Source organism: Heteronotia binoei, chromosome 1 (assembly GCF_032191835.1).
Source record: "Heteronotia binoei isolate CCM8104 ecotype False Entrance Well chromosome 1, APGP_CSIRO_Hbin_v1, whole genome shotgun sequence".
NCBI lineage: Eukaryota > Metazoa > Chordata > Lepidosauria > Squamata > Gekkonidae > Heteronotia > Heteronotia binoei.
This window is the reverse complement of record NC_083223.1, coordinates 120,623,035-120,646,449: the sequence shown is the minus strand read 5'-3', so window position 1 is coordinate 120,646,449 and position 23,415 is coordinate 120,623,035. Positions and strand designations below refer to the sequence as shown.

Sequence of the window (23,415 nt, the reverse complement as noted above, 5' to 3'; positions counted from 1 at the left end):
TCATGCCAGCGCCGGAAGCAGGAAGTGACATCACTTCCTGTGACATCATTTCCCCCGCGCCACCTGCCGGAAACAGGAAGTGACATCACTTCCTGTGACATAATTTCCCCCAAATGCCACTGCCGGAAACAGGACGTGACTTCACAGCACTTCCTGTGACGTCCCCAAAAATCCCCCAAATATCACCGCCGGAAACACCAAGATTATTTATAGAGAGGGAAAGGGGGAAATAAAGTTAAATAAAACTCTTTTTTTACTTTTTTCAAAGTGAGAAGACTAGAGAGAACGGGTCTAGAGTCATTTCTGGTGACTTCAAGGGAAGTGTAAACGGTGCTGACTCGAGTAGCACTGAGGTTGCAATAAACTATAAGCACAAGTTGTCCAAGTCCAATTTTCTTGGGGGAAAACGCAAGATAAAACTTTTTTTAAGAAACCTTCCATAAACCTCATGTTCCACAAACTGCAGAAACAGCCACTGCCTGTAAAGCAGTTTCAAACAGCCCAGATTTTCAGGGACCAAAGTCAGGCCTCTTAATTTGCCAGGACAGCTATTTGGTTTGGTGGTGGAAATACTACAGGAACGCATACTAGAGCATGGGGAGGGGGGGAGGGTTGTGGAGATAAGAAAATATCCACACTCTGCACTGTGAGAAACCTCAGCTACAACTTGGTTCCATCTCCCACCAGGCTGCATATCACATCCCCTTTGCACTTGATTTTATGTACTTTGTTCACATTGCAAATCACCTTGAGGTCAGTAAGGAAGAGAGGAGACTAATAAATGTTTTCTGTAAAATAAATAAATCACATATGATGCCATTTAAATGTAATAGAAATCCATGTGCCCTGATTCTGATGCTACCTGGGACTTCCAAGAGGATCGTGTACACACCTTTCATAATACCTTGCAGGGGGGCAAAGTAAAATTTGCTGTTGATAAACATACAGGGCTTAATATTTCTCAGATCTTCCATCCCTCTCTCAAAACTAAGAATCCCTTTTTCGTAAGAAAAGAGCTCTTATAAGGACAGGGAATAACCAGTGGCCTTCTACTTTACAGGCCTTTCCAGGACTCTGACTGCAGTCTGCTCACTCACACACACACACACACACACACACACACACACACACACACCATCTCTTAGAACGGGATGGTGGCACAAATGTAAAAAGGAGCTCCTTTGATGTATCACTACTGCATTTTTACATGCAAAACTGGTATGAACCTCTCTCTGGGTGCACACTACTTACATACAACTCTCTATCACAGATCTGTAGGAAAAACAGTATGCTAAGACACTGGAGTCAGGTTCCCTGCATAAGAACATAAGAGAAGCCACGTTGGATCAGGCCAGTGGCCCCTCCAGTCCAACACTCTGTGTCACATAAGAACATAAGAGAAGCCATGTTGGATCAGGCTAGTGACCCATCCAGTCCAACACTCTGTGTCTCATAAGAACATAAGAGAAGCCATGTCGGATCAGGCCAGTGGCCCATCCAGTTCAACACTCTGTGTCACACAGTGGCCAAAAAACCCCAGGTGCCATCAGGAGGTCCATCAGTGGGGCCAGACACTAGAAGCTCTCCCACTGTGCCCCCCCACACCAAGAATACAGAGCATCACTTGCCCCAGACAGAGTTCCAACAATACGCTATGGCTAATAGCATCTAAGAAACTCACAAATTAAATATACACATATATTCACGTGCACTAGTAAAGCCATCCATTTTAAATCCACACTATAAACAACCTAAGTGTTACAGCTGCTAATTAGGGTTAACAAATTAGTGCAGTGAATGACGTTAAAATAACAAGGAAAATGTTCATATTATTTCCACAAGCATATTTTAACTTAAATGGGTGAGGATTTTATTCTCTATATGATAAAGTATATGTAAGACAACAGAATGAACTTTGTTATAGAATTAATAAAAAGAAATGGAAAATAAAGGGAGGGAGGGAGTAATAAACTTCCATAATTCATTAAAATATATATCCAAATCCCAATTCCACATTATCTAAAGACGTTGAATTACAGAAGACTGCTAAGCTATATAAAATCTGCCTCAGAATACAAGCAATCATGTTGTTTAACAAGTTGCCAGCCTCCAGGTGAGGCCTGGAGACACCCCCCCCCCCCCAAATTATAGCTGATCATCAGAGTACAGAGAGGGGAAGGGGGAATGACTGCTTTGGAGGGCAGGCTCTATGGTATTATACTCCACTGAGCTCTCTCCCCCAGGCTCCAACCCCCACCCCCAAATGTCCAGGAATTTGCAACCCAGGAGCTGACAACCCTACAGCTTGATAGCAGCATTTTTGAGGCAGACTTAAAATGACCAGGAATTCAGCCGCAGTTTCATACACTGAATTTTTCTTGTTCTTAAAGACACTGACTTTTCCCTCCCCAACCCCAAATCCCCCTCATTTATATAGTGAATGTAAGAGCATAAGAAAAGTCCTGCTAGGTCAGACCAGTGGTCCATCTAGTCCAACATCCAGTCTCACACAGTGGCCAAACATTCCTCTAGAAGTCCAACAACAGGGCAGAGAGGCCGAGGCCTTCCCCTGAGGTTGCCTCCTGGCTCTGGGATCTAGAGGATTAGTGCCTCTGAATCTGGAGGTTCCCCCCCAGTCCCAATGGCTAGTAGCCATCGACAGTCTGATCCTCCATGAATCTATCTAGTCCACTATGAAAGCTGCTTTTTTCTCTGGCCATCCCTCCATCCTCTGGCAGCGAATTCCATCCTCCCCACCATGCCCTACTCGCAAGTAAACCTTCTCAGGATCTTTCCAAAGGCTTTTCCTTGCTGTTGTGAATCTGTAGCAATTCAGAAATTTTTCTCCCTGCCCCCCCCCTCTTTCTCGGCCTCTCTAGCAAATGCTTTTGTCCCTTTAACTCTTTCAGTGCTAGCGAAATTAAATTAAAATGTTTCCCATGCTGTTTCCAGCTCCCAGACCCAGAGGGACCGACCGGACTTCAGGCAGGCTGCCCATGCCCTCTGCGGCTCGGTGGGGCTTCTCGGGAGGAATCCCGGAGTGCCCCCTTGCTGCTCAGAGCTAGATCCAGGGCAGTCAGTCATGTTGGTCTGAAGCAGTCGAACAAAGCAAGAGTCCAGTTGCCCTTTTAAGACCAACAAAGTTTGATGCAGAATGTAAGCTTCCATGCGCTAGAAGCACACTTCATTCCATCCTATTGTCTGAGTAACGCCATTCCATCCTATTGTCGGAGTAAGTGTGCTTCTAGCACACGGAAGCTTACATTCAGCATAAACATTTCTTGGTCTTAAAGGTGATACTTGACTCTTGCTTTGTTCCCTTACTGCTCAGACACTGGGAAACACCAGTTCCGACGGAGGGCGAGGGGGAGATGAAAATTAATTAAGGGGAACTAAAGGAGTCATCGGAAGCAGCAGGCCTACCTTTAGTCCTCCTCCTCTTGAACTCTCATTGCAACTGTCCCAGGAGCCATGCAAGCAGCAGCCTTAGAAACGGAACACGTGTTTCTGCAAGGGCCAGAGCAGGAAATTGATCCTCCTCTCCCCAATCATCTGCCTCTCTAGGACTCTCGGCTCTCTCACTTTAACCCTCAAGGGAGCTGCAAGGAAAGAGGCTCTGAGGCTGCCAACTCCAGATCAGGATGATCCTGGAGATTTGGGAAGAGATCCTGTTGGCTGGGTGGGAGGGGAGGCAGGCAGGAGGCAGTAGCGCCTAGCGGGGCAGGGGCGGCGGCGGCCCAAGGCAGCTGGGGGGGGCGGACGGAGAGAGCCAGCTCCACCGGTTCCTGCGGGGGGGGAGGCAAAGGAGGTGGGCAGAGGCCCGGCCGAGAGGCGAGAGAGAGAGACGGGGGGGCCGCTGCCCTCCCTCCCTCCAGCAACAAGTCCCGCTGTGGTGCACCTACCTGGCTGCCTGGCTGGCTGGCTCAGGGGCGCGCGCCCTGCTGTGGCTGCCCCGCCGAGGGGGGAGGGGGTCCGAGGAAGGAGGGAGGGAGGAAGGAAGGAAGGAAGGAAGGAGGGAGGGAGGGAAGGAGAGAAGGGAGGGAGGAAGGAAGGAAGGAAGGAAGGAGGGAGGGAGGGAAGAAGGAAGGAAGGAAGGAAGGAAGGAAGGAAGGAAGGAAGGCCGCCCCCTCCCGCCAGCCGCCCCCCGCTTTTGGCCCCCTCCCTTGGCTTACCGTCTCGCAGGGTGGCGGGCGGCCCCTTCTTGGGCGACGGGCGGCGGCTGCTGCTGGTGGCAGCGCTGCTGGCCCACCGCTCGGACCCCCTCCCCCCTCGGCGGGGCAGCCACAGCCAGGCCGCCGGGCCTGCAGGGAGGGCGGGGCGGGGTGCCTCGGCCTCCGAGCTTGAGCCGGCGGCCTGGCTGCGGCTGCCCCGCCGAGTCCGAGCAGCGGGCCAGCAGCGCCGCCACCAGCAGCAGCCGCCGCATTGCGAGACGGTAAGGAAGGAGGGAGGAGGGAGGGAAGGGAGGGAGGGGAGGGAAGGGAGGGAGGAAGGAAGGAGGGAGGGAGGGAGGAAGGAGGGAGGGAGGGAAGAAGGAAGGAAGGAAGGCCGGCCGCCCCCTCCCGCCAGCTGCCCCCCGCTTTTGGCCCCCTCCCTTGGCTTACCGTCTCGCAGGGCGGCGGGCGGCCCCTTCTCGGGCGATGGGCGGCGGCTGCTGCTGGTGCTCGGACCCCCTCCCCCCTCGGTGGGGCAGCTGCAGCCAGGCCACCGGGCCTGCAGGGAGGGCGGGGCGCCTCGGCCTCCGAGCTTGAGCCGGCGGCCTGGCTGCAGCTGCCCCGCCGAGGGGGGAGGGGGTCCGAGCAGTGGGCCAGCAGCGCCGCCACCAGCAGCAGCCGCCGCATTGCGAGACGGTAAGGAAGGAGTGAAGGGAGGAAGGAAGGAAGGAGGGAGGGAAGGAAGGAAGGCCGCGGTGAGCTCCCGCATGCGCAGAGCCCGCAGGAGCTCCCGCATGCGCAGAGCCCGCAGGAGCTCCCGCATGCGCAGAGCTCGCTCGCTCACTCGCCGCCTTGCCTGCCCGCGCGTGCGGCCCGCCGGCTTCAGCCTCTCGCTGGCTAAACTGGGACTTCTAATGGTCCCGGTATAGCCAGTCCGGGAGGCGGGAATTGGGGGCCAAAAGCGGGACTTTCCCGGGTGCCCGGGACGGTCTGGCCACCCTACTACTCCCGTATGAACCTGCCTACTCTTTGAGACCCAGGCCTGGCGCTAGGGGTTCTGCCACTCCAGGCAGACCCCTGCATTGTACGCCCCCCCCCAAATCTCCCTTAAGACAGTTAATTTCACTCGCGTGTGATGACATCACTAGTGACGTCATCGTGCAGGGCAGCAAGTGGGGGGAGAGAGCAACAGGCGGTGCACAAGAGTGCTTCCACGCCGCCGCTTATCCCCTGTGCCGCCCGGCCACTTTCAAGCTGAAAGTGCCTGCCGTGCTCTTCGAAGGCTTCCTTGGAGGCTCCACCCCCAAAGTCCCCAGATATTTCTTGAATTGGACTTGGCAATCCTTGGAAGCCTCTGAATAGCGTGGTGTTTTAGTGGCACTTGGCCACTTTCGGGTTGAAAACGGCCTGGTGGCACTAAAACACCACACTCTTCGGAGGCTTCTAGGGCGAAGGGGCAAGGGGAATAAGGGGGTGCCTGGTGGTGCCCCTTGGCAGGGTAGTGCCCTAGGCAACCGCCTACCCTCACATGCCAGCCTTATTGAGACCATCTTCTAAAGGGCCAATTCAGTCATTATAGTGGACACAGGTTGACTCCAGGATCCCCACCCTGTGGCCTGTGTAATGGTCACATAGGAGTTGTGGCTATGCAGTGCTTGATTCAGATTGGGACCATGACATGTGTGGAAAGGAGGCATGTGCCATTTTCCCTACCAGGAACAAGCCTGGGGATATGCATCTTGTCTTGCTGAAGAAAGCCACGTGTATATTGTGGGTTTCACCAACAGCCCAAATAGCACATCCTGTGGACCATTGCAGGTTAGGAAAATGATGTATGAAGGAAGGCTGAAACTAATTCTCTATGAATGACTCAGTTCTCCATGTGACTGAGGAGAACCCACAAGTCAATCATGACTCATGTGACTGTTACACATGATGTAGGCTGAGGATTTAGACTGAACCTATATATACTCTGTAACACAGGGGTGTTGCACTCATTTGTTAGAAGGGCTGGATCTGACACAAACGGGACTTTGTGGGGCTGGGCCATGTGTGTCATAAAATGTAATGTGAGGTATCAGAGATATAAACTTTATAAAGGACAAAACACAAATATATTATTTTTAACTTAAAATACAAACATGCTTAAAATTCTTGCAATATTTTGCTGAAAATGGAAAGGTGGGGGAATAGTGGGATTTGGCAATGCAATTTTTTGAATAAAACATCAAAAAAAAGCACAAGGATCACAGCAGAAACTAAAAATATAAAATGCTCCGAGCCTAGGAAAACAATGAAATGGCACTACAAGCTCCGCCCCCGCCCTCCCCCCCCCCCGGGCTTACTCAGATTGGCAATGACTCTCCAGTGTAATATCCCACTAGCCTGTGTGTCCCCAAGTTAGAGTACTCACTAACCACCAGTTCTCAAGCCCACTGAACAGAGATAAGCTGGTTCAAAGTGTCAACCCTTTAGTTGCAAGAACACAATTCCAGGAAGCATGAGCTTCAGCCAGCTAGAAATGCTGGAACAGCACAAAGTTGCAAGGAAAATGTGGAATGGACCATATCTATTTAGACACAGAGACCTTAATGGAAAATCCATTCCGCATTTTCTTTGCAGCTTTGTTTCCTGCTGCAGCCAAACAAGGCAGGAAGAACAGGGAACTTCAACAGCCTCAAAGCTTCAAACAGTGAAGACAGGAGGGGGAGGGGGGAGAAGAGGGCCTGGCAGTCCGGTTCTGGCCTGCAGGCTGGACATTTGACACCCCTGCTGTAATATGTGGATGGGCTTGCTACTTCGAGTGCCCTTGTTTACTGAAGTAGGGCATATGGTCACTTGAGGAAAGATGTTTTCTACAGTGTCACATGGGAGGCCAACGATAGCTCTCCAGATGTTTTTTGCCTACAACTCCCATCAGCCGCAGCCAGCATGGCCAATGGCAGGGGCTGATGGGAGTTGTAGGCAAAAAACATCTGGAGAGCTACCGTTGGCCACCACTGGTTTATGTAATTCCTCAAAGACCTGCATGATATCAATTTTCTTTTTCTTTTGGTGCCATATTAAGACATTTTTATTCTTCCAGGCTTTGGTATGTTTTTAATGGTCTTTTCCTGCTCTTCTAATAATTCTTAGCTCTTCTAATAATATCTTTGATATGTTTTATGCTGGGATTTTTTTGTTTGTTTATAACTATTTTATTTTCTGGAACCACCAAAAGGGCTTTTCTGAGATGGAATATAAATTTATTAAATCAATGTGCAGGTAACTTCTCCTGATACAAGATTGTCACCAAAGAACAACATGTGTACCAGAACTCCCTTGATGCTCAGTGGAGTCTCTGCATAAGAGGAAGGGAGATGATATTACTGCCAAAAGTATTTTGTCTGGTTTTTGTAATAATTTGCTTTAAATTTGAGCACTTTTCATAACTGTAAACTGGTTTTGCATTTGTACTGAAAAGTTCTGCTTTTTGACTTACAGCAGCCCATAAAATTTCAGAGTAACATTTTTGTTTGAATGTTTGGAGATGTCAGCCCAGATCTCTGTTGACGGTTTTAGACTAAAGAGGGGAAGAATCCACTATGCAGTTAATGTTAAACTTCTTTATTTTTAATGGTGATAGTAGAAAACTTTCTCCTTGACATTATGTAAATTGGCAGCCTTTAAAGTTGAAAGTGAAGTGTTTCTGATTAAGGAAGAATGGATCAAAATTGTTTTGGAGTATGTTTGAATAATCTCAGCAATTGAATTATTTCACCTACTTTTTCATTCATTCCTTTTTTAAAAATCTCTGTAGGCTTTGTCACAGCAGCTGTGTTTGCATTTCTTTTTTGTGTTTTTACATTGCAGAACTCAATAAAGTGCAGCCTGGCACAGCTTTCCCTCTAGGAAGATTATAGATTCTCATGCTCGTTAAATGCTTGAAGGACTATAATCAAATAAGGATCATAGTCCTTTGAGAAAGCCAGGAAAGCAACAGTGGTAGCACCAGTAGTAATTTAATGATCCATGTTGTATAAAGACCAAAGCATACACAACAGTAGTTTTGTTACTTCTTATATTGATAGCATTTTAACTACTGTCACTCTTGGGTTTTTTTTCTTCCCAAATAGTTTATAAGCAGGGTTTTTCCCCCACTGCAAAATGTATAATGAAAACTGAAGTTATTTGGGAATTTTGTCTGATCTATCTGGAGTTCAGCTCAGCTGGTTTTAACAAATCACTGATACCTCTACAAAGAAATAAAAATAATGTTGCCATGTCTAGCAGATCAGGTAAGGGGATGACTAAAAAAAATATTGCCATCAAAGCATTTTAAATTCTATCTAGGTAATTATAGTTTCAGTTAAGTCCTGCGGATTTTCATGGAAGAATTAAGCATGTGTTTATCAGCCTATTAGTTCCAGTGAGTGAAGTGTAAGTGCTTCATTTTGACTGGATTGTGCCTGCAACATAAGGCAGCCCATATTTTAAATTCAGGCAGTTTTAAGACACAGTGTGTGATGCAGCATTGTTGCCTGAGGTTCAAAGCAAACAAACCAAAACTCCTGCTGGGCTAGTGCACACTTGTGTACACCTAAAATAATTCTCTGAATTGTAGCCTAAATCCAGGGCTTGCTTAACTGAGGATATGAGTTCACACAGTTACCAGGTTGACAATTGTCGTAGTGTGATGGAGGAGAAAGTGGTGCCACACACACACAATGATGTAAAAATGTGTAAAGCAAGCACATATGTAGGCCTGAAGTACTTGAACTCCCCGAACCCCTTTCTTGATTAAGCAAATTGAGCCCTTGTCAAACTAGTCCTCTGCAAAGAGCGCCCATAATTTATATACCTTTAGGTACGTTCCACCATTCCGAAAGCATTATGGACTGAGTAATATGTGAACCAGCTGTTATGTCGCGTTAACACAGACTGGCTACCCCATGCTGGGAAACATACAGTTCCTCTACATCTGCCATCCTTGCTTCATATGGACAGTTTGAATTAGTGAAAATTAGTAACATGAGAGGAACGATAGGATACAACTATAATAGATAAATATGCTGATGTCTGTCAACTGCAAATGGGCAGTAGGGTGTGCATTGGATCTACCCAAGATGAAAATATACCTGGAAAGTACGTTATTGATATTTTTCAGGTATATTTTGACATCCCAAAGGTATCTGGAATTTTTTTAGGAAAACAAAAAGAATTCCCCCCCACACACACACACAAAATCCCATATATATTTGGAAATTACCGGGAAGGTAGGCAAAACTGCAAAAAAAAAAAAAAAAAAGCTGAACAGGCAGGAGCAAATTGCTCCTGAGTCATACCACTCAACTGTTTTTCCAACTTTCTTCAGCAGTCCCTTTAAACAGGGCACATTTAAAGGGACTACAGAAGAAGCTGGAAAAACAGCTGAGCTGGAGAGCAGCTGCTCTGGCTGCTCAGCTGTTTTGAGCTGTTTTCTGCAGTCCCTTTAAAACTTTAAAGAGACTGCACAGGAAAGCCCAAGAAATAGCTGATCAGCTAGCAGCACCTGCTCCCATCACTCAGCTGTTTTGGGCTACCTTGTGCACTCCCTTAAAAGTTGAAAGGGACTGCCCAAGACAGCTTGAAACAGCTGAGCTGACAGGGAGGCTGCTCCTCATTGGCTTAGCTTTTTTCATGCTTTCTTCTGCAGTCCCTTAAAATACACCCCATTTAAATGGACTGCAGAAGACAGCCTAAAAAACAATTGAATAGTAGGAGCAGAGCAGTGGGTGCAACTTGCTTCCACTTCCCAGCTGCTTTTTGCAACTTTGCCACTGCTGTGTGGGGTTTTTTTCCTTCTTCGGTCTATTGGAAAAACTCCGGAAAATCCCAGATCCCAATACTTTACCTGTATTAGGAGTCATGATTTTGGGGGAATCCTGATTTTTTTTTTTTTTAGTTTCAATAGGCCCAAACCAAAAAATACTGGGGGGAGGGGGATTGCATACTCCTACATTAGACATGTTCATGGAAATTATATGTACATAATACTAACTACACACCAAAACCTACAAGTTACCTGCTGCCATCTGTAGCAGGCTATACATCTAGTATGACAATATGAATTAGGGTTACTATGTGCCTGCTGGCACTCCAGCAGCCAGCAGGAGATTTTTTTTTTTAAAAAATGACTGTTGGTAATTTGATGTCACTTCCAGGAAAATTAGGAAGTGACATCATGCCTCACGAAGAATCTCCAAGAACCAGTAATTCCTAAAGAGAACTGACAGCACTTTCAGGGAAAACTTGAAAGTGATGTCGCTCATATAAGAATCATCAAAAACTCAGTGGTTTTGCACCACCAGAACCCTGCCCTTGAAGCTCCCATCAGTGTCCAGGCATGACCTTGTTACCCTAGCTACAATTCTAAAGATTACAATTGCATATGTAGTTTACTAGAGTAGAGAAACAACAGCAAATTAAATGAAAGATATGTTGGTAAAGAAGTAAACAGTCTATAATATTAAGTGTTAAAAGCCTGAAATGGTCAAAGAAGCTTTTCCATGTGGTAGCCATAATGTCTGGACACCTCACTCTGTGATGCACCCTTATTGTGTATAGAAATCTCTTAATTGTCACCAGCCTTATCTCATATCAACTGATAGAGGCTTGAAAACTCCATGATAAATTAATCCACGGTGCAGGTTGCTCTATATTACAAACATATTGAAAGGTATCACATGGAGGCATACTATAGTGTGTTGACCTATACCTATATAATGAGGCCACTGTGCAGAAGTAATCTGGTTGACAGCCCTACATGCCAGTTTGCTTTTAAAGGCACAGGAGCAAAGTGAAAGCAAGTTGGTGTTGTAAGACAGTCTGCTACATGTCAGCAGCATGCCACATGGAAACAATTCCTATGAAAGGTGATTTAGACTGGCCTTCTTATGGAACAGTTCCCTAAATCTTCAGTAGATCCATTGGTTCTGGAAAATCCTGAGTCAAATTTCACCATGCATCTACTGTCCAATTGTAAACTCTTCCAGTTACAAAAACTGGCCCTGACAGTTCTTTCATTGGCAAGTTAGAGGCAGATTTTATAACTTAAATGAGTAAAAATGATACACTAACCATCTTCCTATCATCCCTTAAGTGGAGGTTACATATCTTCCCAAATACAATAAAAAATAAAATAAATATTCTTGTAAGTGGAAGCTCTTTGGATCTACATTTAATAAAATTTTAATACAACATCTGGGAGCATTCAAAATATCCCAGGGCATTATGAAGTTTTTAATCTACTATTTCCTACAGCTTACCTCAGCTCAAGGTAGTTTGATGGGGCTTTTTTGGAGAGCTCATAAATATCTTATTTAAAAAGGAAAATCATAATGAGAATAGCAATAATCATCATCATGATGACTCATCCAGAGTAACGAGCCACTCCTTCCCTTCAGGTAAAAGTTACTGCCTTCACAGTGTTGCCTACTGTACAAACCCTTATATCAGGGAGAGACCAAAGAATAGGCTCAAACTTGCTTGGCGGTAATAAGAAATGACTACCAAGTAAATGTCAGTAGTTCTCTAGTTTAACCAGAGATATGATGATGAGATAATAATGTGTTTAAACACAGATTTGCTTAAGTTATTTAGATACGAAGGATTGAGTGTACAAGTTTAAGTTGCAGCAAAGAGGATGCAGAGGTGAGAAGTGCAAAACCCTTCCCCCCCTTTCCCTGGCTTACCTTCATTCAGTTCCTCCTTCTTGCTAAGTGCTTTTCTCCCAGCCTGACTTACTTCTTGTACTGGAACCTAGCTGAGAGAAAAGTGCCCTAGGAAAAGAGGCAGAAGGCCAAACTAGATATGATGGAGGAGCCCTTTTGACCCTCACCATGAGGATGGTGCCACCATCTAAGGGCTAAAATGAGCAATTTAAAAATGCCATGAGCATGGCACAACATAGTATTCTTGTTTCCAACTGTTTTCAGTCCTTTTCGTAGTAATCCCCAGTATGGAGTTTGCCTTTTTCATGTAATTCAGAACTCAGCTGCCTACATTTAGAATTAGAATTTTTTTTTGTTCCAATGTGTATAATCTTACATTGAACCTCATTTGGCACACTGTTGCCTAGATGAAGTTCTGTATAGGGAAATGCAAGGTGATCCACAGCAACTCAAAGATCCTGACTTTACATATGTATGCTGTACTGATACTGCCTTAGAAATAAAATGCTTGACAAATGATGGAGGGTCACCTTAAAGACTTAATTAGTAGTGGCTATAAATGTACATCTTAATAGCCAACATAACAGTGCAGTACCCTCGAATGCTACTGCAGTAAACCCAACAATTTCATTGTTTTATTTATTTATTTTAAATATTTATTAGCTGCCTTTTCTTCTTTGAAGAGCTCAAAATGGCTTGCACAGTATATAAAATACATAACATACATAATAAATATAAAAACCAAAATCTAAACCACAATTCAGTACTGCTAATAAACTTAACCAAATGCAGTCCTAAATAAAACAATCTTCAGATGTCTCATAAAGATCTAAAGTGAACGGGCCAGTTGCACCTCCCCAAGGAAGCTGTTCCATAACCATGGGACTACCACTGAAAAGTCCCTTTCTCCTGTACCCATGAAACAATCTTCTTTGATTGATGGAACAGTCAGGAGGTCTTCTCCATGTGATCTTAATTCCTGGGCAGGAACATATGGGAGAAGATGGTCCTTCAGATACCCTGGTCTCAAGCCATGTAGGGCTTTAAAGGTCAAAACCAACACCTTGAATTGGGCTTGGTGTAGAGAGCCAGTTTGGTGTAGTGGTTAAGTGTACAGACTCTAATCTGGGAGAACCAGGTTTGATTTCTCACTGCTATACATGCATCTGCTGAGTGACCTTGGGTCAGTCACAGTTTTCAAAAAAAAAATCTGTTCTCTCAAGAGTAGTTATCAAAAGAGCTCTATCAGTCCCACCTACCTCACAGGGGGTGCATTCTCACTGCAGTAAATAATGTGTTTTGCAAAAATCCAGTTGCAAAACATATTATATAGTGTAGTGAGAATGCACCCAGGGTGTCTGTTGTGGGGAATGAGATTGTAAACTGCTCTAAGACTCTGCGTGAAGGGCGGGGTATAAATCCTTCTCCTACTACTCCTTCTTGGCAGTGGATCAGTAACTGTCATGCCCCGCCTTGTCGGGATGCCCTGCCCCTGCCTCACTGGGGCAACCAGGAGGTCGCAGACTTGGTGGTGGGCTGGGTTACATCACCCTGTTGCCCCTTGGGCTGTTTTGTCCTGGCCGGTCCCATGTCCCTGGGTTCTCTCTCTCTTTTTGGTCTGCTCCAGGCTCCAGCTCCACCACTAGCTCCTCACCGCACCCACTCTCCCATCTGGCTGCCCTTTCTCGCTTTTATGCCCCTCTTGTGTTCCCTGTCCACCTTATTGACTGCTATCCCAGGCCTCTATTTAAGAAAGGATGCCCAGCAGTCCCCAATCCTGGGAATAGCTGGGCCCGCTGCTTCCTGCTGCTGCTCCATTGGGCTGTGCAGCAGGCCCTGTGGGTCTGCCGTAGCTCAGGAGGCCTTACCCTCAGCCCTGCAGCTCAAGCCACGCCTCCTCCCCTGTCCTGTGAGGTGCTCCACAGCCCCATCAGTCTGCAGAGCCCAGCTGAGGGTCGGGCAATGCTCTGCTCATGTTCAGGACCGCTCGCCTTCCTGCCGGGTGGCTCCCAGCGTTGGCATCTTTGCGGGGGCTTGCCCCCCCCAAGCAGAAGCAGCAGGCACCAGCTCCCCCTTCTCCTGGGTAAGCACAGGTGGCTGGGGCTTGTCATCTCCTGGGTTGGGGGGGGCGCACTGGGGCTCATCGTCTCCTGGGCTGGAGGGACTGTGCTGACCTGGGGGGGCGTCAGCAGCGCCAGAGGCAGTCCCAGACGGGAGTGGGCAGGACAGTAATCAAGTCTAATTGCTGTGATATCAGGGTTACATGCTCCCAATAGCTGGCCCTGACTAGCAGTCTAGCCACAACTTCCCACTCTATCTTCAGCCTTCAAACACTCTTCGAGAGAAACCTCAAGTACAGTGCATTATATTAGTCCACTGTGGCTAGATCTGAATGATGCACCAGCATAAGCTGAGCAACAACACTCCAAACCACTGCAGCCACCTGCTTTTCTAAGGCAACTGCTGTGTTGAGTAGCACTCCCAAGCTGTGGACCTGGCTTTTCAAGGGGAGTATAACGCTTTCCAAAATGGAAGGGATTTGAAGTCTCTGGTCTGCCTTTTAATTAACTCAGAGAACCTCTGCCTCATCCAAATTAACAGCTAAAGTTGGGTTCAGTAGCATCTTAAAGACCAACAAGATTTTAGGGGTATAAACTTCCAAGAGACAGAAGTTCCTTTGTCAGATACCGGATGTCAGGATTAAGTTTCAGTTAGTTCACATATTCAGCCAATTACTGACTCTAAGCTGAACACTGATTCTAGAATTTGTTATTCTTATGCTATTTGTTAACACTAAATACTTTCTTCTAGAGTGGTGAGTTTCCAACTTCATTATATATGAAAGAAGACGCTAATTCAATCCCTGTTCAAGAAACGGTAAGTGCTGTGCAGTTTTTTAAATTGCTTTGTTCTGCTGTGTACTGAATGAATAGTTATTTGACTTAAAGATTACACATAATTAACTTGACTAAAGTGACCTGAAGTTCTTCATCACTGATTTGACAAATGTATATCAAATCCAAATGTAATTAATATATTCAAAGCCAATCCTCTTATTGTTTTATTTTAAAACCTAGGGAAATAAAATATTTTAAAGCCATGTTTAGCAGCACATTGCATTCTCATGGTTAAATGGCCCTAGGATCCATCACAGGTCTTTTAATATTAGACATGTTTTTGAAAACAATTACAAGAGAGATCTTCGGGGTCTCTGTGCAGTCCCACACTTGGGTACTGCACCTGAGCTGAATCTAACATCAGAGAATGGAAAACTGTCCTCAGCTACTGCTGCATGATTGCACAGAAGATCACTCGAAAATCATCAGTTACAGGTAAGCAACCTGTTTTTCTGTTGCTTTCACTTTGTGAAGAATATGGCTTCCAGTGTTTCATCACAAGTTGATAGCCATCCAATAGTGAATTAGTTTATTATATCTATATGCCTTATCTCCCCTATAATATAATTCTTCAGACAGAGTGGCCACAGTTCACCTACTTTTCTCCCTTTCTCACAATACAAGAACTCATGGGCATTCGATGAAATTGCTGAGCAGCCAGGTTAAAACGGATAAAAGGAAGTACTTCTTCACCCAAAGGGTGATTAACATGTGGAATTCACTGCCACAGGAGGTGGTGGCGGCCACAAGTATAGCCACCTTCAAGAAGGGTTTAGATAAAAATATGGATCACAGGTCCATCAGTGGCTATTAGCCACAGTGTATGTGTGTATATAAGATTTTTTGCCACTGTGTGACACAGAGTGTTGGACTTGATGGGCCGTTGGCCTGATCCAACATGGCTTCTCTTATGTTCTTATGTACTCTCAGTAGGTGAACTGAGCTGCCCATTGCTCAGTCTCAATGAGCAACAACACCCCCTCCAGGATTGAGCCACTGCTTTGCAGAGGAGAAAGAAACCCTTCCCTCAATTGGCTGGGGGAGGGAGGAGGGGGGAAAGAGCCAGAGAAAGCCTACCTTTGATTGGCTGAGGGCTCCTCCCTCTCCTCCTCTGGAAGGGAAACAGCCAGAAGGGAGGGGGGAATGGCATCCCATGGCAGCAGATCAGAGAGAGAGAGAGAGAGTCTTGCGCTTAAGACCAACAATGTTATCAGAGGGACAGTGTTGATCTGAAATGTATCACTAGGCCTTTGAGAGAGAACTCACTGGGGCCAGTCCTGACAAGGAATGCCAGTTTCACATTGGTGGGAAATTCCTGGAGCCTTTGTAGTGGAGTTTGAGAAGGGCAGGGTTTGAGGAGGGGAGAGGCCGCAACTAAATATAAAGTCATAGAGTCCACCCTCCAAAGCAATTATTTTATCCAGGGGAAGAGAGATCTGTTGTCTGGAGTTCAGTTGTGATACCAGTAGATCCTCAGGCTCCACTTGGAGGCTGACTACCCTATGCTTGGCTGCTTACTACTTTTCAGCAGCAATCCCCCTATGACAGTGTGGTGAGGACTGGAGATCACTCAGAATTACAGCTGCTCGCCACATGGCAGAGATCACTTCCTCTGGAGAAAATGTTTGCTTTGCAGGATGGACTCTGTATCATTATACCCTGCTGAGGTTGCTTCCCTACTGCTTTGGTCCACGCTGTGATTTCAGATCAGTAACAGACTTTCAGCCTAACCTACCTCACAGGGTTGTTGAGCAGATCAAAAAGGAGAGAGGAGAATGATGTAACCTGCTTTGGTCAGCACTGTGGAGAAAGACTACTTTTCCTAGGTAGAGGCTGCAGAGAGGGGGCAGAGCTGGAAAGCTGAAGATGTTATGTCTGTTTAGATATGAGATTTGTGATCAAAATTTTTTGTGTGAGTTCTTTTTGTAGTCCAAATCTAAGGGGAGGAGGAGGATGAATTGGAACAGGAACAGAGGTGCAGGAGAAATTGTTTGGGTCTTGATGCAGGGAAGCAAACTATACAAGGTAGTATTTTAAAACACAAGACAAGTTTTTGTTGTTCTGTCCTCCTCAAAGCTCCTGCCCTCCTTTCTCCTTCATTTCTTTGTTTTCCTCCTTCCTCCTCTTTTCTCTACCCAGCTACAATTCAGACTCTCTGGGACAAACTTCTAGTAGCTGAATTACAGATATTTATATACAGTACACCCTGCTTCTTTAAAATAAAATATAAAATACTGGAATTACAAACTCTAATAAAAAGTCAGTTACAAAAGCCACATGTCTTGTAGGCCATCTCCTTTGGCTTATACATTGTAGGCTGCTTTGGGGGCTTCCATTGTCAAGAAAAGCAGGGTATAAATTAAGTAACTAAATACCAGAGAGGCACAAGAAGGCCTGGCTGAGAGAAATTTTGGTGTCATTCTTCACCGCAGTCTATCAGGTTTTCTAATCCAAAAGAAAAATCAGAATCTTTTTCAAGTGCTTCTTTCATAAACAGTTTTGACATATTTCATTTTCTCCCATCCTTGAGAATGGCAGAATCACCTTGGATATTTGTTAGCTGCAAAGGATTTGAATGTCCGGCATGTCCCACATTTTGGTAGTTTTATATGTTTCCCATTTTAAACATGTGAGGTCTCTTTTTACTGTCAGCTTATACTTATCTTGGTTACCTTTAACATGTCCATTAACATGATTTTCATGAAAAGAAGACTCCAAGGCAAGTGGTCAGTCTAGTGTTGGCCTTTGATCCTTTTATCAATTTAAAAGGTGATACCCTTTCATAGATTGGAGAAGTTCAGTAGCCAACAGTATCTCTAGTAAAGTTTCTTCCCATAGCTTTGCTTGATCACTAGCAAGATAATCACTCTCCTTTACAAGTCTGTGCATTCTCCCAACAAGGCCATTAGTTATTAGGTGATATAATTAATTATTAGGTGATACAGTCTTAGGGAAGGGAAAAGCTATACATAGTCAGACTTATAGGTTGGACTTCAGAAAGGCAAAGTTTGATAAATTTAGAACTATGCTGGGTAAAATCCCATGGTCAGAAATACTTAGGAGGAAGGGGGTTCAGGAGGGATGGGAGTTTCTTAAAAGCGAAATACTGAAAGCGCTATCACAGACGATTCCTATGAGAAGAAAAAATGGAAAAAGCCTAAAGAAGCCGAAGTGGCTCCATAAACAGCTCTCTAAAGACTTGAGAAATAAAAAAGACTCCTTTAGGAATTGGAAGGAGGGCCTTATAACCAAGGATGAATATAAACAAATCAGTGCTTGTAGAGAAAAAGGAAAGCTTAAGCTCAGATGCTAAAAACAACAAAAAAGGGTTCTTTTCTTATGTTCACAGTAAGAAAAAGAGCAAGGACACATTAGGCCCATTGCGAGGGCAAGAAAATGAAATTGTAACAGGTAATGAAGAGAGGGCGGAACCGCTCAATTCCTACTTTTCGTCAGTCTTCTCTTCTGAGGGGAACGGTGCTCAGCATGGCAAAATCAGAACATATAAGGAGGGTATGAAGTTCCATCCTAGGATCAGCATAGGGGTAGTACATAAACGCCTTGTTTCTTTAAATGAAACTAAGTCCTCAGTGCTAGATGAATTGCATCCAAGGATTCTAAAAGAGCTTGCGGATGTAATTTCTGAGCCTCTGGCTATTAATTTTGAACATTTTTGGAGAACAGGAGAGGTGCTGGAAGATTGGAGGCAGGCAAATGTCTCCTTCTTCAAGAAGGGGAAAAAAGAGGATCCAGGTAACTACCGACCCATCAGCTTGATGTCTATACCTGGAAAAGTTTTAGAACAAATCATCAAACAGTCGGTCCTGGAACATTTAGAAAGAATGAATGTGATTATTAAGAGCCAGCATGGTTTTCTCAAGAACAAGTTATGTCAGACCAACGTGATCTCTTTTTTTGAGAAAGTGATTACCTTGCTGGATCGGGGGAATGCTGTAGACATCATTTATCTTGATTTCAGTAAGGCTTTTGATAAGGTTCCACATACTATCCTTGTTGACAAGTTGGTAAAAAGTGGTTTGAATCCTGTTACCGTTAGGTGGATCTGTAACTGGTTGACAGATCGCACCCAAAGAGTGCTTGTGAATGGTTCCTTATCCTCTTGGAGAGGGGTAATGTAATGTAATGTAAAATTTTATTTGTATCCCGCCCTCCCCCGCCGAAGCAAGCTCAGGGCGGCTAACAACATTTAAGGTGAACAACACAATAATAAAACAATAAATTCATATTAAATTCACATTAAAACCAATCAATGATTAAAACATTCCTAGATCTGATACTGGCGGTAAACATTATTAATCTGGCAGTAAACATTAATTTAGTCATTGGTGAACGCCTGTTTAAAGAGGACGGTCTTGCAGGCCCTGCGGAACTGGTCTAGGTTCCGCAGGGCCTGCACCTCCTCTGGGAGCTGATTCCAGAGTTGTGGGGCCGCAGCGGAAAAGGCCCGAGTGCGGGTGCTTTGAAGTTTGACTTCTTTTGGCCCAGGGATATTCAGTCTGTTTTTTCCCACTGACCTCAGTGCTCTCTGGGGCTCATATGGGGAGAGACGGGCCCTCAGGTAGGTCGGTCCTTGGCCATATAGGGCTTTAAAGGTTATGACCAGCACTTTGTACTGGATCCGGTATATGATCGGCAGCCAGTGCAGTCCGCGCAGCCCTGGCCGTATACGCTGCCATCTTGGGAGACCAAGTAACAGCCTGGCCGCCGCATTCTGCACTAGCTGCAGCTCCCGGGTCTGGTACAGAGGCAGCCCCATGTAGAGAGCATTACAGTAGTCCAGACTTGAGGTGACCGTCGCATGGAACACCATTGCTAGGTCCCGACGCTCTAGGAAAGGGGCCACTTGCCAAGTGACAAGTGGAGTGCCTCAGGGATCTGTCCTGGGACCTGTTTTGTTCAACATTTTTAGCAATGATTTGGATGAAGGAATAGAGGAAATGCTTATTAAATTTGCAGATGATACTAAGTTGGGAGGAGTTGCAAACACACAGAAGAAGACAGAAAAAGGATATAGGATGACCTTGACAGGATGGAAAACTGGGCTAAAACCAATAAAATGAATTTTAACAAGGATAAATGTAAAATTCTGTATTTAGGTAGGAAAAATGCAATGCATGGTTAGAGAATGGGGGAGACTTGTCTTAGCAGTAGTATGTGCGAAAAGAATCTAGGGGTCTTAGTGGATCATACGCTGAACATAAGTCAACAGCGTGATGCGGTGGCTAAAAAGGCAAATGCAATTTTGGGCTGGATCAACAGAAGTATACTGTCCAAATCATGTGATGTGATGGTATCGCTTTACTCTGCTCTGGTAAGACCTCATCTGGAGTATTGTGTTCAGTTTTGGGCACCACAATTTAAGAAGGATATAGACAAGCTGGAACGGGTCCAGAGGAGGGCAATGAAGATGGTGAGGGGTCTGGAGACCAAGTCCTAAGAGGAAAGGTTGAAGGAGCTGGGGATGTTTAGCCTGGAGAGGAGGCGGCTGAGAGGTGATATGATCACCATCTTCAAGTACTTGAAGGGCTGTCATCTAGAGGATGGTGTGAAATTGTTTTCTGTGGCCCCAGAAGGTAGGACCAGAACCAATGGGTTGAAATTAAATCAAAAGAGCTTCCGGCTCAACATTAGGAAGAACTTCCTGACCGTTAGAGTGATTCCTCAGTGGAACAGGCTTTCTCAGGTGGTGGTGGGCTCTCCTTCCTAGGAGGTTTTTAAACAGAGGCTAGATGGCCATCTGACAGCAATGAAGATCCTGTGAATTTAGGGGGAGGTGTTTTTGAGTTTCCTGTATTGTGCAGGGGGTTGGACTAGATGACCCTAGAGATCCCTTCCAACTCTATGATTCTATAAAGAAATCATTTTATGCCCAATATTACTGGTATGAAGATACAATCAAATTTCAGCAGAGATTAGTTATATCTCATTGCCTACTAGAAGGGAACTCTTCCCTGACCAAAATGGAGGGATATTAATTCGATCGCTGTTTACAGTAATCATAGACCAAATGTACTTCAAAACATTTTGAATGATAGTCCACCATTACTATGGCAAATCTTTGACTTGATGGTTGATCTAATTGTCAAGGGCTAACTTCTATCATTGGCAGGAGGGGTAATCAACTTATCCTAAAGGCATACAGAAGATTTTCTGTGACTTGTCACTACTGGTATTGGCTATACAGTTCCTGATCACATTCTTGAATTATTTGTCCGTCCCTGGCTACCAGACGGCTTGTTGTAGTCACCTTTTGGTGAGACTAATTCTCAACTGACTTTTATGGAACAGATGACTCAAACATTCATGAAAGTGTATTGGAATTATAAAATAATCCTTGCTCAAAATCTACAAATCTACCATGGACAGATCATTCTATACATAATTATATGGTATCAACATTTTGCATGGTCAGTTCTTGAGTACACAGGTCTTCAGCTCATTCAGTATTGATCTTCTCTCAAAGCCCTTGAGTGTTTAGTCTCTTCAGCAATGTGTGGAGTAGCTATATCAGAACCCTTTGTAGTAAATGGGTTTGTGGAAGGGCTGGGGTATCAAATATAATAGTACTTCTTTCCCATTTTCAGCTAAGTCAACACACAACTCCAAGCCCATGTTCACATATATCTGTAATTACAAATTTGCTTCTTAGAATCAGAGCATGGCAGGTGGAAATAAAATGTATGGCCTCCTTAAAACTCTTGCTACTGTGCATCCCATTCACATATCACATCTGCCTTGAAAACGTAAAAGCAACATCACCCCAGAGTCGGAAACGACCGGTGCTTGCACAGGGGACTACCTTTACCTCTTTTTAAAAAAATAATCCCAGGAAAGATCAAATCTTGTTGTTCTGGTGCTTTCTGAGTGTCTTTTTCATGGACTGATTTTGGCAGTCTGTCATTCTGAGAGGTAGTATGTCCTGGAAGTGTCACAGACTCTATTCAGAATCAATTCTTCTCGTGGCTGATGGTAAGTCTATATTGGTGAAGCTTTTTTAGAACTCTAATATCATAAACAAATGTATCGCTGTTATACATCAGAACGTCATCCTGGAAGTATGTAACACCTCTGCTATCATCAAATATTGAATGTGTCAGTCATTAGAAGACAGATCCCATGGAAGGTAGTCAAAAGGGCATTTACAAGAATTGGAATAAGCCTTCTGGTTTGAAGGCTGTACACTTGTGGGACTTTTCAAGGTAACTTAGATGTGGTCAAACAAAAGATGGCAAGACATCTTGGGAATCAGTGAACTAAAATGGATGGGAATGGGTGAATTTAACTCAGAGGATCACTACATCTATTATTGTGGCCAAGAGTCCTGTAGAAGAAATGGTGTGGCCTTTCTAGTTAACAAGAGAGTGAGGATGGCAGTAATGGGATACAATCTCAAACCTGACAGAATGATCTTGTTCCGTATCCAAGGCAAACCATTAAATATCACAGTAATCCAAGTCTATGCCCCAACCACTGATGCTGAAGACGCCGAAGTGGACCAGTTCTATGAAGATCTACAACACCTTCTAGAATTAACACCATGTCCTCCTCATCATAGGGGACTAGAATGCCAAAGAAGAAAGTCAAAAAGTGACCAGAACAATTGACAAATTTGGCCTTGGAGAACAAAAGGAAGCCGGGCAAAGGCTAATAGAGTTTTGTCAAGTGAACAAGCTGGTCATAGCTAACACCCTCTTCCAACAACCTAAAAGGCGACTCTACACGTGGACATCACCTGATGGGCAACACAGAAATCAGATTGTTTATATACTTTGCTGTCAAAGATGGAGAAGCTCCTTACAGTCAGCCAAAAAAAGACCTGGAGCTAACTGCAGCTCAGATCATGAGCTACTCATTGCAAAATTCAGGCTTAAACTGAAGAAAACTGGGGAATCCATTAGGCCATTCAGGTTTGACCTTGATCACATCCCTTATGAATATACAGTGGAGGTGAAGAATAAGTTTAAGAAACTAGAGTTGATAGACAGAGTGCTTAAAGAACTATGGACGGAGGTTCGTGACACTGTACAGAAGACAGCAAGCAGCACCATCCCAAAGAAAAAGAAATGCAAAGCAAAGTGGCTGTCTGATGAGGCTTTACAAATAGCTGAGGAAAGAAGGAAAGCAAAAGGCAAACGTGAAAAGGAAAGATTCACTCAACTGAATGCAGATTTCCAGAGAACAGCAAGGAGAGATAAGGAGGCCTTCTTGAAGGAACAATGCAAAGCAATAGAGGAAAATAATAGAATGGGAAGGACAAGAGATCTCTTCAAGAAAATTGGAGAAATCAAGGGAATGTTTCATGCAAAGATGGCCATGATAAAGAACAAAAATGGTAGGGAGCTAACAGAAGCAGAAGAGATCAGGTAGAGGTGGCAAGAATACACAGAAGAATTATACAAGAAGGATCTCAGTGTCCCGGACAACCATGACAGTGGAATTGATGACCTTGAGCCAGACATCCTGGAGTGTGAAGTCAAATGGGCTTTAGAAAGCATTACTAACAACAAAGCGAGCAGAGATGATGGTATTCCAGTTGAGTTATTCAAAGTCCTAAAAGATGATGCTGTTAAAGTGATGCACACTTTCCTGCCATACTTGTCCCTATAAATATGCTGTAAAAATGAGGAAAATACACATATACACTTTTATGTGACA

At 44.8% G+C, this 23,415-nt stretch overlaps 1 protein-coding gene across 1 annotated transcript in view; it reads left to right on the top strand.

The window, feature by feature from the left end:
- The window catches only part of AHI1 (Abelson helper integration site 1), a 185,652-nt gene that overhangs the window by 141,083 nt on the left and 21,154 nt on the right, over nt 1-23,415 (top strand). The window contains exon 22 of the mRNA XM_060239870.1: nt 14,654-14,719. Coding sequence (XP_060095853.1) covers nt 14,654-14,719 — 66 coding nt within the window. The remainder of the gene's footprint in view (nt 1-14,653; nt 14,720-23,415) is intronic.